This window comes from Halichoeres trimaculatus, unplaced genomic scaffold, assembly GCF_033239565.1.
Source record: "Halichoeres trimaculatus isolate MK-OKI-2021-1 unplaced genomic scaffold, fHalTri1.1 fHalTri1_scaffold_23, whole genome shotgun sequence".
NCBI lineage: Eukaryota > Metazoa > Chordata > Actinopteri > Labriformes > Labridae > Halichoeres > Halichoeres trimaculatus.
In genome coordinates, this window is record NW_027437201.1 from 23,794,912 (window position 1) to 23,808,339 (window position 13,428).

Here is a 13,428-nt window from a genome sequence, read left to right on the forward strand (position 1 = left end):
GGCCCACACTGCTCAGGTGTGATTTTGGCCCATTCCTCTGCACAGATTGTCTTTAAATCTGGAATATTCTTTGGTGCCCTCTGGTGAACCCTTTTCTTTACTTCTTTCCACAAATGTTCAGTTGGATTGAAGTCAGGTGATTGACTCGGCCGTTCTAACAGATTGATTTTCTTTTTCTGAAACCATTTGAGAGTCAACTTTGCCGCGTGCTTTGGATGGTTGTCCTGCTGGAAGGTCCAGCCACGTCTCATCTTCATCATCCTGGTGGATGGCAGCAGATTCAGATCAAGAATTTCCCCATACATGGCTCCATTCATTGCTTCGTCAGTTATATGAAGTTTGCCAACACCATGAGATGAGAAACAACCCCATGCCATGATGCTTCACCTCCAAACTTCACTGTTGGTGTAGTGTTTTTTGGCTGATGTGCAGAGCCATTTCTCCTCCAAACATGGTCTGTAGTATGACAGCCCAAAAGTTCAGTTTTGGTCTCATCTGACCAGACAACATTCTCCCAGTATTCTACAGGCTTGTCAAGATGCTGTTTAGCAAACTTTAAACCAGCTTCAACATGCCTTTTCTTGAGGAATGGAGTCTTGTGGGCTGAGCGTCCATAGAGGCCATGGTGGTGGAGGGCATTGCCTGTTGTTTTCTCTGTAACAATTGTACCTGCTGCCTCCAAGTCTTTCTGGAGCACTTTCAGGGTGGTCCTTGGCTGGTTGAGTCCTCTTCTGACTATCTTTCTGACTCCCTGGTCAGAAATCTTCAGGGAGCTCCTGTGCGTGGCCTGTTGATGGTAAGGTGGTGCTTCTTCCACTTGTGAATAATGGCCCCAACGGTGCTGACTGGAATATTCAGGTGCTTTGATATAAGTCTGTAACCAGTTCCATTCTGATGCTGAGCAACAATCAGGTTGTGAATGTCTTCAGAGAGCTCTTTGCCTGTACCCATCATGAGGTGTGTGCTATTTAACTGCTAGCTATAGATTTCAGGTGGTATGGTGCATTTCCTGTCCAAAGTATACAGCCTTTCCATGGTGTGTTCAATACTTTTTTCCTGTGTTATCGTACTTAATTCACCATAATCATTATTTATGGACCTGGACGTTGTGATTTCTTTTCATGTGTGGATTATTTGAGTTAATGCCAATGTCTGGGAGAAATTTTGTTTGAATTGCAGCTTTGGAAATAAATGTAGTGAGAAAAAAGTTGACGCTTTCAATACTTATTTTCCCCACTGTTTATTGTATCATTAAAGATAGTGTTTGGAGTCCAATAATGGATTGACGATTACAGAAACATAAATCATGTTTGGTTAATGAGTAACATATTGTTCATTAAAGGCTGCGGGGGCAATCACCTTATACTGGGTTTAATGGTGGAGTTTGACAAAGATTGAGGAAGCTAAGGAAATCAGATAACTTCCTTCAAGCCTGCCAACGTCCACTCAGTAAGGTTTTAATCCAAAGGCACACTCAGGCTGAAGGACATGTTTGATAACAGCTGTTTAATCTTTAATGAGAAACGAAGCTCTGCAATAAAAAACTGTCCAGATTTTCTTCGGCTCATTTATCACGGGACCATGACCATGAAGGTACGTAGCTCAGGTCTTCTCTTTCAAAGTTCTTAGTTTGGTTTGGTACCTTTGGTGGATGACAAAGATACTAATAATAAATCAGTTCATCCTAATTGTGGTGATACTGAGCCCTCTCCAGGAGCTCAGGTGGTCTGTAGGTTTACCTGTTGGATGATCAGAGTCTGTTCCTCTGTCCCAGCTGCTGTCAGTCTTCGTCCTGCTGGCTCCTCAGCTGATCAGCGCCCAGCTCTTCCTGCCACTCGACTGCAGTGACATCTACGACAATGACAACACTCGGCCCAGTGGAGTGTACACCATCTATCCAATCGGAGCCACCTCTGCTGTTCAGGTAGGTCATGACATCATCCCTAATAGAGACAGATCAGCAGCAGACTGCGGCACAGATACATGAGTTTGGGGTTTCTGAGCAGATCGGGTCTGTTAATTAATCTGTGTGTGTGTGTGTGTGTGTGTGTGTGTGTGTGTGTGTGTGTGTGTGTGTGTGTGTGTGTGTAGGTGTTCTGTGACATGGACTCCCTGGGAGGACGCTGGACGGTGAGTGCATTAACCCAAAAGTGATGTCAGGATGTGGTGTGTCAGCTGACCAGTCCTCTCCCTGGTCCTCCAGGTCTTCCAGAGGAGGATGGATGGCTCGGTGAACTTCTACAGACCCTGGGACCACTACAAGGCGGGCTTTGGGACGGCTGCTGGAGAGTACTGGCTGGGTGAGAGATGAGCTGGATCAGGACTCTGTCCTAGTTGAGCTCCTCAGGTCTCTTCATTGAAGGGTTTGAGTCCAGATGCTTGAGTCTCTCAGGGGAGGCAGACGTCTTCATGTGTCTCTGTGTGGATCCTTCAGGTCTGGAGAGTCTCTTCCACCTGACCCAGAGGAAGAGGAACGAGCTGCTGGTGGACATGGAGGACTTTGAGGGGAACAAAGCGTACGCTCGCTACTCCTCCTTCTCCATCGACTCGGAGGCCAACGGATACAAACTGGAGGTTTCTGAGTTCAGTGATGGAGGAGCAGGTGGGTCAGTCTCAGGTGATTTTGTGTTAAGTTGTGAGTTTGTGAAGTTGTAGCATTCTGATCTCACCGTTTGCTCTCTCTGTAGGAGACTCCCTGGCTCATCACAACGGAAACAAGTTCTCCACCTTCGACAGAGACCAGGATGCCCATCCATCAAACTGTGCCAAAATGTTTTTAGGAGCGTTCTGGTACGGAAAATGCCTTGATGCGAATCCAAACGGGGTCTATCGCTGGGGCGCTGATGGTACCATCTTTGCTGTTGGGGTGGAGTGGGAACATTGGAAAGGCCACGACTACTCCCTGAAGAGCATCAGCATGAAGATCCGTTCTGTGTAGTAGGCCTCCAGGACTGAGCAAAGTATGTCAGTTAATCCTGATGTTTTAGGACTCGTATTTCTGAAATAAAGACACTGACCAAACACGTCTGAGCAGCCTCTACATTTGAGTTCTTCCTGCCAATCACAGCTTTCCACGTCACATTATCTGCATGATGTCATCAGGAGGGAGGAGTCAGTCCACCAGAGACCTTGGAGCCTGTTGACCTGCTGCAGGATGGAGATGCTCAGAGAGTTTCACAACCAAACTTTCATAAAGACCCAAACTATGATTTTAAAAGATCCGAGTCACTGACTGTCCTCACAGATGTTGAAAAGTGTGTGTTTGTGTGTGTGGTTAATCTGCTTATATAAGCAGTGGTTTAATTCACTCCCTGCCTCCTGTAATCCCTCCCTCCTCCAGCTGACTCCATGTTTAATCCACACATGATGACATCACTAGAGGGGGGGAGGAAACGGACCAACGACCAGAGCCAGGGATACCGAGGGAGAGCGTCAGGATCACTGATGGGACCATCTTTGAGTCCTTTATGACGCCGTGCTCTCTGATCTACAACACCAAACTCAGGGTTACCTGACAGTGACAGCTCCCCCTGGTGGCCGGGGTGTTTAGGTCCAGGGTTCATTAAACTTTTAAATGACTTTGAAATCATTTTATCCAAATCTGTAGAAATCATTTCACAGTAACAGACATTCAGCCTTTTCTCCAGGGCCCGTCCAGGGTTTCCAAAAAGAATGCAAGAAATGGATTCATCAGAACTCAGGACAGTTTTTCAGGCTTTTGTCTCTTTTTCTTGTGTTTAACCTCGTGGTGAACTTACTTTTTCTTCTGCCGCTTTCTTTTTGCTTCTCTTTTCTAATTCTTATTTTTTTTATTTTTTGGTGTCGCTCTGTACATTGTGTATTTCATCACACAGATTTTAAGTCTTGTTTAAAAAACTGATTTTAATTTTATTATTTTTATAATTGAAAATAATATATTCTATTCAATATTTATAGATACTTTTATTTATTTATTTATTTTTTATTTCTAAATTAAGTACTTTCATTTCATTTCAGCTCCAGCTGCTTCAAACAAATCTCTCTCTCTCTCTGTTTCTCTCTTTGATCGTCCCATGATGTCACCAAAGAGAGAGAGCGTGAGTGTGTGACAGAGAGAGGAGGGAGGGCTGTGGCGAGCAGCGGTCAGATGAAGCGGAGCCTCTCAGCTGCTGGACCGATGGTCTCTGTCTGGTCTCTGTCAGGGTGACTTCCTGTCTCTGTGAGGACCTGAACATGTCGGGGTCTCCCAGCAGCCTGAGCAGTCCCAGCGTGGAGCTGAAGAGCCTGCAGCTGTGTGACAGGGAAGGTCAGTCTGTGTTTACGTGTGTTTCCACTCTGCAGCTCTGTTGTTGTGTTGTTGTTGGAGCTTTACGGGGACGGTCTAGCGTCCCGCTTTGTGTCTCATGATGGACTCTCAGAGTCTCTGGTTAAAGTCAGTCGGGCTCTGAAAGACGGTTTGCTTCTTCATCTGCAAAACAAATCAGATGCTGGAAAGTCTGCTGGAAAGTAGAGCCAGAGTTTTTAGAGCTCCCCCTGCTGGCTGTCTGCTGTAAAGAGGATAAGCTCCGCCTCCTCCATGTAGACAGACAGAACATGGGTCAAACTGTAACTTTAAAGAAGCGTTTGTCTCTTATCATGCTGATTTATTTTAAATAAAGTTTTCTGAATTTGATGTTGTTCAAAGAGCAGATGTGACATCATGATTGACAGCTGTGTCGTCCAATGAGGATCCAGCTTCCTCCAAACAGAATCTGTGTGTACGTTTTTAACATCTTCTTTTCGAGTTCGTTTCCATGGTTACTGAACTCAGAGTCTCACAAAGACCAGGGAACCTCTGCCCCCCCTGGAGGACTAAAAGCAGCTCCAGAGTCCATCCTGAATTGATAAAAAGCTGAGGACACTCGGTCAGGTCCTGAGTCTGGCCTGGGTCCCTGAGGTCAGCGTGCAGTCCCTCCTTCAGGACTTCGACTGTGAAGCAGGTCTGATGAGGATGATCCTGGTGTTAGCTCCCAGCGGAGCAGCGGCTAACGGACTCTCTGCAGATTAGCAGAGATTAGCATCAGGATCAGCTTGCTCAGAGGAAGTGAAGGATTATAATTCCCAGGAAGGGTCCTGGTTTCTGGGGGTCTCGTGGAAAATGACAAAAAAAAAACTGTTGACTCGGTCTGGGCTTACAAAACCACCACAGGGTTTATGTAACACACATTATTTAAGTCAGAGAACTGGTCCTGGACTACATGTGAGCCGAATATCATCCAAAAGATGATCCAGGCAGATCAGCTGATCTGCACAGTGTGCCAAAACAAACGTCCTCAGGTTTGAGAGTCCAAACTCAAACAAAGCATACAGGCGCAGCTGATCGGTCTGATGAGAGCTAAAACCACATCAGGGTTTGCATCCCTCAGTGATCCGGTTCATGAGGAGCAGAGAAACCGTTCAGTGGATCACAGACTGCTCAGAGGACAGGGTGAGTCCGTCCGTCTGCTTCCTGTGAAGCTGCTGCTCCAGATTTGAATGTGAATGTAAACGAGACCAACTGAGCGTAGAGAGCTCACCTGTCAGGTGGCGTCTGTTACGGCTGAAAACCCAGACCTGGCTCCAGTGAGAAGGAGGACCAGGTTTATCGATGCTCAGGGACAAAGGTTTTGCGTTCATCTCTACTTTACTTGAGTAATTATTTTTTAGCCAACTTTTTACGTCTACTCCTAACATCCTCAGGTAAATATCTGTGATTTTTAATCTGCACATTTTAAAAACAGCCTCGCTGCTCCAACACACCTGCACATGACGCAAATTACACCACAGAAAAATTACACGCTTTTGACCTTAACAGCATTTTCCCCCTTTAAGTTACTTTTTTTAATACTTTAAGAAGTTTTTACACTTTTCCTGAAGTAAAAAGCTGGAGTTGATACTTCAATTTCTACAAAAGTCTTTTTAAACCCGAGTATCTAAACCTTTACTTGAGTAATGAAGGGGAAAATGTTTGACGCCTCTGATGGCGAGCGCCTGATGGTCGTGTATATTTATGACATCACTAACTTCCTGTTTTTAACCAGGCTGCTCTCTCAGACAATGAGATGTTCAGTCTGTCCTAACACAGACATCAAGCTGCCAACAAGAAACACCAGAGACGCCTGTTCCCAGGAGAGGCTACTGTCATCTGGAGGAGGAGGAGGAGGAGGGGGAGGAGGAGGAGGAGGAGGAGGACTCAAAGGAGGAGTCAAAAAAAACCTAGCGTGTCTTCTTTTCCTCCTGTCCTCTCACAGCTTTACATCTCTTTCCTTCAGGTCCATGTGTAAAAACCGGCCCCTCATTAAGAGTCTGTGAAGGTTCTGGTCCTCCTCCTCTTCCTCCTCCTCCTCCTCCTCCTCCTGATGAGGGGCCTTAGTCCTCCTCACACAGACAAATCATCTGATGTGAGCCGTAACGAGGCGTCACGCTGGCAGACTGAACTGTCCTCGTCCTCCTCAAAGCCTTCCTGTTGAGCTCTCTGAGGTCTTTTGTCCTCCAGAGAGGAGGAAGAGGAGGAAGAGGAGGAAGAGAGGAGAGAGGGATGAATACAGAGGGAGTAAACAAGTTAGGAGCAGAGGAGGAGGACAGAAACCATCAGTGTTCAACGCTATGGAGGTCAAAAGCTGCAAAAAGAGTTCATAGGTTCAGAGACGAAACATCAGGAAATGAAAAAGACGGAAAACAAATAAAACCTTCAACCAAGAGTCTTTGAATATGATTCAAAATTATTCTGCAGACTGCATTTTGGTGACATAAAGACTAAATATTTTTGATTTTCAAGTAAACTCATGAACGGTCTTTGTCTCAGGGCTCTTTGAATCACTGAAGTCAATCTCCTACACCTGTGATAATCAGTTTCCAGGTGCGTCCAGTGAAAGGAAAAACTCCCACAGAGGATGTTCCACATTATGAAGCAGACGACTATTTCCAAGCAATATGGGAAAGAGAAATGATCTCTGCTGCTGAAAAGTGTGAAATAGTTAAATGCCTTGAGCAAGGTATGAAAACCTGAGATATTTCACCAAAACTTAAGCGTGAGCATTGTACTCTGAAGAGATTTGTGTCTGATTCAGAACAAAGCGAGTTGGTGCAGATTAAGGCACAATAAGGAAGATTTCTGCCAGACTAATGAATGGGATTAAGAGAGCAGCTGCTAAAATGCCGTTACAAAGCAGCAAACAGGTATTTGAAGCTGCTGCTGCCTCTGGAGTCCCGCAAACATCAAGGTGTAGGATCCTCCAAAGGCTGCAGCTGTGCGTAAACCTTCTGTTCGACCCCCCCTTAACTAATTACACAAGCAGAAACAGCTGCAGGGGGCCCAAAATACATGAAGACACATTTTCTAAATGTTTTGTTCACGGATGAATGCCGTGCAACCCTGGATGGTCCTGATGGATGGAGCAGTGGATGGTTGGTGAATGGCCACCATGTCCCAACAAGGCTACGACGTCAGCAAGGAGGGGGCGGAGTCATGTTTTGGGCCACAATCATAGGAAGGAAGCTAGTTGGTCCCTTTAGGGTCCCTGACGGTGTCAAAATGACTTCTGAAAAGTATGTGGACTTCCTGTCTCACCACTTCCTTCAATGGTACAAAAGGAAGAAGCGAGCATTTGGAAACAAAATCATCTTCATGCATGACAATTAGAGCTGAAACGATTCCTCGAATGATTCGAGGTACTCGATTACAAAAAATACTCGAGTAATTTTCTCCGCCTCGAGGAATCGTTTAATTTAAAAAAAGGTCAAAGAGTGGTATTTTAAATCGAGCTGAGGCCATATTAAAAGTGTTTTCAGACCCTTCAAGCTAACTCTTATACAAAATAGCAACTAGCAACAAATCTAGCTTCTTTTCTGGAGTTTGGAGACTAATGGGTCATTCTACGAAACGGGTGCCATTTGGGTCCGCAACATTTGATGAGACGTACAAGGCACAAAAAATGTGTCAAAGTGTGTTTACAGATTTTGGAGCTACCAAAGCAAGTGCTCTTACTGACATGCTGAATCAGAAAAATCCATTTCTTAAAGAGAAAAATGTTTGTTTGAAAAATAACTGCTCTTTAACTAAACAAAAATGTATTTTATCCGATTACTCGATTAATTGATGGAATATTCAGTAGAATACTCGAATATTAAAATATTTGACAGCTGCAGCCCTAATGACAATGCACCATCTCATGCTGCGAGGAACACATCTGCAGCACTGGCTGCCATGGGCATAAAAGGAGAGAAACTCATGGTGTGGCCCCATCATCTCCTGACCTCAACCCTACTGAGAACCTTTGGAGCATCCTCGAACAAAATATTGATGAGGGGGAAAGACAGTTTACATCCAAACAGCAGCTCTGGGAGGGTATTCTGACAACCTGCAGAGAAATTCAAGCAGAAACTCTCCAAAAAAACTCACATTTTTGATGGATTGAAGAAAAGTGAAGCTGCCATCAAACGAGGGGTCCTATGTTGAAATGTTACTCGACCTGTTTAAAGATGTTTCTGATTGAAGAAGCTTTTGATTCCCGTAAATACCGACCCTTAATACAATAAAGTCAGTCTTAACAACGCATAAAATGCATTAAAACTCTGTTGTGCTTAATAATTTGGAACAGTGCATTCAATGTTTTTTTATTTGTTTAATTCTGTTATCATTAGAGGTTTGTTTAACAACATCTGTATTAAACTCTAATGGCAAATGATTCAAATTTATGCAAACTGTAGGAAAATTTGTGAAAAATACAATTAGCATAATAATTTGGAACACAGTGTATAAATTTGTTGTTTATATAACATGTTTCTGTTATAAACACTGTAAATGGGCACAAAGTGACGTGACAGATGAGCGTTTATCAAAATTAAAAAAGCTTTAGGAAGATTTTCTTTTTATTGTTTGTCTTCACGTCGTGTTTTTAATGTTTTCTGACTGAACCTGAGTCGAGTCGCTGCTCTCTGAACCTCAGCGGGTTAATCCCTCACACACACACACACACACACACACACACACACACACACACACACACACACACACACACACACACACACACACACACACACACACACACACACACACACACACACACACACACACACAGATGTCAAAGAGTGACTCTGAAATAATCTCCTTACATCATCTCTGAGCCTGGTTGTTCAGAGGAAATCAAAGTGGAGGCTTTTCCTCTGACTGCTGCTCGTATCAACTGAACTATCATACGTTTAAAATCTCTCCTGAACGCTCACCTGAGTGTGGTCGTCCCTGTGTCACATGACCGAGGAGCTCATGAGGACTTGTATTTCTGTTCAGGCACAGAGTCTGCAGACAGCGGCATCGGGGACGTGGACGACCTGCCGGTTCCTCAGCAGATCCAGATCACCAACATCACCTGCGACTCGTTCAAGATCAGCTGGGAGATGGAGAGCCGAGGGAGAGACCGGATCAGTCACTACTTCATCGACCTGAACAAGAAGGAGAGCAGGAAGGAGAACCAGTTCAAACACAAGGTGAGGCCATCCTGAGCCATGATGGCGTTTTTGTTGATACACAAAGATCAGCCTCTTCTCACGCTGCGTGTTTGTTTTTCAGGACGTACCGACGAAGCTGGTGGCGAAGGCGGTTCCTCTGCCCATGACGGTGAGGGGTCACTGGTTCCTGAGTCCTCGAACAGAGTACAGCATCGCCGTGCAGACCGCCACCAAACAGCCGGACGGAGAATACGCCGTCTCCCAGTGGAGCGAGATCATCGAGTTCTGCACAGCAGGTGGGCCTCAGGCTCTCAGGTGAGGGGCCCAGCTCCTGGCGTCCCTGACTAACCCAGTCCTCCTGTTCCTGTCCACAGATTACTCCACCATCCATCTCACGCAGCTGCTGCAGAAAGCCGAGGTCATCGCCGGCAGGATGCTGCCCTTCACCGTCTTCTACAGGAACCAGGAGCAGGACTACTTCCAGGAGCCCAGGTGGGTTTCTGAGCCCCTTTTGTGTGTGGCGCCCCCTTGTGTCTGAGTCTGACCCTCCTTGTGTGCCCTCCACAGCGCCTTGTACCGCTCCAGGGATGAGCAGTGCAGTCGGATGCTGCCGGCGGTCAAAGACGACAGCGGCAGTCACGGCTCGCCGATCAGTGGGAAACTGGAGGGTCTCTTCTTCAGCTGCAACACGGAGTTCAACACCGGGAAACCGCCCCAGGACTCCCCCTACGGGCCATACCGCTTCCAGGTAGGAGCGTCGACAGACAACAAGAGTTGTTCAAGGGTAGATCAGAGTTTAAAGAGTCCAAAAGTTCTGGATCCACAGGTTCAGAGTCAGGGTTGCGCAAACTGGGTTCCTGGGTTGTTAAAGTTCCTGCTCAGGAGGGAGAACTTCCTAAAGGTCAGAGAGAGATGAGTTAATGATCCTATCAGAGGGCAGAGTGGAGGGACAGACCGTCGTCCCTCTTCAGTTTGTTAACTGTAAGACCATCAAAGACCAGGGTCACTGTTTCTGATCCCTCTTCCTGGTTCCTGTTCCTGTCCCCTGTTCATAATTCCAAAGATCCCTGTTCCTGGTCCATCTTCCTAATTCCTGGTTTTGATCTCTGTTCCTGCACAGATCCAAGCAGACCTCCTCTTCAACCGGAGCACCAACCTCTACTTCGGGGACTTCTACTGCATGTACACGTCCTACCACTACGTCCTCCTGGTCCTGGCTCCCGAGGGCTCCAAAGGAGACGTCTTCTGTAAGGAGATCCTGCCGGCTCTGGACAGATCCAACAACCCCTTCCTGAGCTGCACGGAGGAGGAGGACGGCTCGCTGTCCTTCCGCCACGCTCAGGACGTCATCCTGGAGGTGATCTACACGGAGCCCGTGGATCTGGATTTGGGGACGGTGACGCAGATCACAGGACACCAGCTCAAGAGCCAGTCCACCGTCAACGCCAAGAAGGACCCCAGCTGCAAGATCTGCAACATCAGTGCCGGACGCTAGCTAAGCCTGCAGGGCGGAGGGGCTAACATGCTAATCCCTGATGCTAGCTAACCAGACGCTACACAAATCCACGGCTGGATGGCGTGAGCAACACCTCGAAAGAACTGAAGACTAAACACCCAGAACCAGAGCAAAGAGTTCAGCTGCAGTTAACAAACTACATTTCCCATAATCCCCTAACCCTCACAGGCCTTTCAGATGAAGCTAACTGAGACAAGTGAGGTTAGAATAGACCACAGACTGCGAGCGTGATGGATGTTGCCGACCTTTGGTTTCCTGAAGCCCAGTTTGTGTTGACTCTGGAGGCGTAACGTTTAAAGAGTGAGCGGCGTGTGGAACAGCGGCGTGTGGAACAGCGGCGTGTGGAACAGCGGCGTGTGGAACAGCGGCGTGTGGAACAGCGGCGTGTGGAACAGCGGCGTGTGGAACAGCGGCGTGTGGAACAGCGGCGTGTGGAACAGCGGCGTGTGGAACAGCGGCGTGTGGAACAGCGGCGTGACCATCGGTTTTGGATAGCACACAGAGGGATGTTTGATACCATAATTTCCCCAGAAGGTGGCGCTGACAGGGTTAGCATGTTGTCAAAGAGCAGGGTGAACTTTAACCATTAACCTGCAGTAAAGTTTTTAACATGGAGCTCTATGGGGACCAGCTCTAGTGGCCACTGGAGGTACTGCAGTATGATTTATTTTTATTCAGTTAACCAGTCGACACTTGGCTCAGCTCTCACTTTGTTTTTGTCATGTCAGAGTTTCGTGTGTTCATCTTAACCCCCTACTCTTAAACAGCCTCCCTCATAAAGATCAATATATAAATTTATATCTATAGACTTTAAATAAACCACTACTAACGATGATATCTTTAAACATTCTGAGTGAAGACTCTAAAAAGAGGTTTATTTTTATCTATTTTTTTATCTTCCCTGTCAGTGACTGAACTCGTGTCTGTAACTTCTCTGCTGTCACTAAACAAATAAAACTTTATGTTGTATCACCTCTTTCTTTTTAATACACCATAAATCTTAAAGAGGCTGTGAGGAGGATCTATTTGAGTCAGACAGCAGCGCCACCTGTTGGCCCTGAGTCTCACACTCACTGTGGTGAAGACCCGACTCTGAACAAGGCGTGTGTTTGTTCAAGACAACTTTTTCCCAGATTCCAGCTCCACGAGGTAAGGTATTAATCAACAGTTAGGTAGAGCTACACTTTGGGATATCGTCATCTAAAGCTCTACTACCTGGATGTAAACAGTCTCAGATATCGTGTTGTAGTATGACGTGGTTTGTCAGTGCATAGATCTACAGATGGAGATAAAGTTGTCTGTATGCTGTAAAATGACTAAAAACTAGTCCACCAGAGAATCCAGCACAGACCAGAGAATCCAGCACAGACCAGAGGAACCAGCACAGACCAGAGGATCTAACAGCATGAAAAATCTCCTACTCTTCCACTCCCTCATAATCACAAGGATATATTTAGGTACCTAAACATGGTATCTTTTGACTTTTCATGAATTGGTTCCCGGTACTTTTGCCTGAATTTGGTCGGTACCTATGAAAGTACCCATCCCTAAGAGAAACCAGTAAAAACACGAAGAACCAGCACAGACGAGAGGATCCAGCACAAACAGGACGACGATTACTTGAGAAGTGGAGCTATCTCTGCAAACGCAACCCTGAGCTCATCCTGTTTTTAAAGAGACCTGTTCTTCAGTCCCTGGGTGTGAATCAGTCGGAGTTCATTAAGGAGCTTCTTCCTGTTTCGTCTCAACAGCTCACTGAAGAAACACAAGGTAAAACCATCTGATAACGCTGTGAAGACATAAACTCTGCGTTCAGACTGAAGCTTGCCCGTCTTTATTATGTTAAATTTAATACAAAAACACAGAAATGTACATTTAAAGTAAAAAAAAATGTCAAACGCATTACCTTAACATCAGAAAGTCATTTATAAAAATGAGTTTGTCTTTCAAAGACTAAAATAAATAAAGATTTTATCAAAGGTTTTTGAAGCAGAGGTTCAGGATCTGTGGCAGGATCTGCTTCAGGGTGCGTTCAAAGACACACACGAAACTCTCAGAACCTGTTGCTGCTTTGGTTCAGTGCAGATCAAACTTTAGTCGGTTTGTTGGATTAAAAGTGACACTTTGATAAAAATCAGTGAAGTTTTCTCAGCCAGAACAGTCGGACGGAGCCTGAGGATTTAAGAGGAACATGTCCTGCTCACAGCGGGTTTCCACTCTGCAGAAATGATCAGATAAAAGATCCAAACGTGACGGACTGAAACACTGATATAAAAATATGAACTATTCACATCAACAACATCCACAGCATCAGAGCCGAGGCCGCTCTCCACAGGAGAGCAGGAGCTCGCTCAGAGGTCCGTCAGTGACATCACCGTCCTCATACAGAGCAGGTGAGTCAGGCACAGGTGAGAACACACACACATGCACACACACAAGTTTCTGTGTCTTCACAGTTTGTTTAAGAG

At 45.9% G+C, this 13,428-nt stretch overlaps 2 protein-coding genes across 2 annotated transcripts; both read left to right on the top strand.

Moving 5' to 3' along the window:
* Window positions 1-1,581: 1,581 nt before the first annotated feature.
* LOC141785494 (microfibril-associated glycoprotein 4-like) lies at window positions 1,582-2,938 on the top strand. The gene is made up of 6 exons (XM_074663833.1): window positions 1,582-1,593; window positions 1,757-1,924; window positions 2,092-2,130; window positions 2,204-2,300; window positions 2,435-2,602; window positions 2,688-2,938. Exons 1-6 carry the CDS (start codon window positions 1,582-1,584, stop codon window positions 2,936-2,938), a joined length of 735 nt encoding a protein of 244 aa, XP_074519934.1.
* Window positions 2,939-4,096: 1,158 nt separating this feature from the next.
* LOC141785610 (phytanoyl-CoA hydroxylase-interacting protein-like) lies at window positions 4,097-11,905 on the top strand. Its single transcript, XM_074664030.1, has 6 exons — window positions 4,097-4,285; window positions 9,287-9,483; window positions 9,566-9,740; window positions 9,819-9,936; window positions 10,012-10,192; window positions 10,565-11,905. The coding sequence occupies exons 1-6, from the start codon at window positions 4,213-4,215 to the stop codon at window positions 10,937-10,939; spliced, it is 1,119 nt and encodes a 372-aa protein (XP_074520131.1). The 5' UTR covers window positions 4,097-4,212; the 3' UTR covers window positions 10,940-11,905.
* The last annotated feature ends 1,523 nt before the right edge of the window (window positions 11,906-13,428 follow it).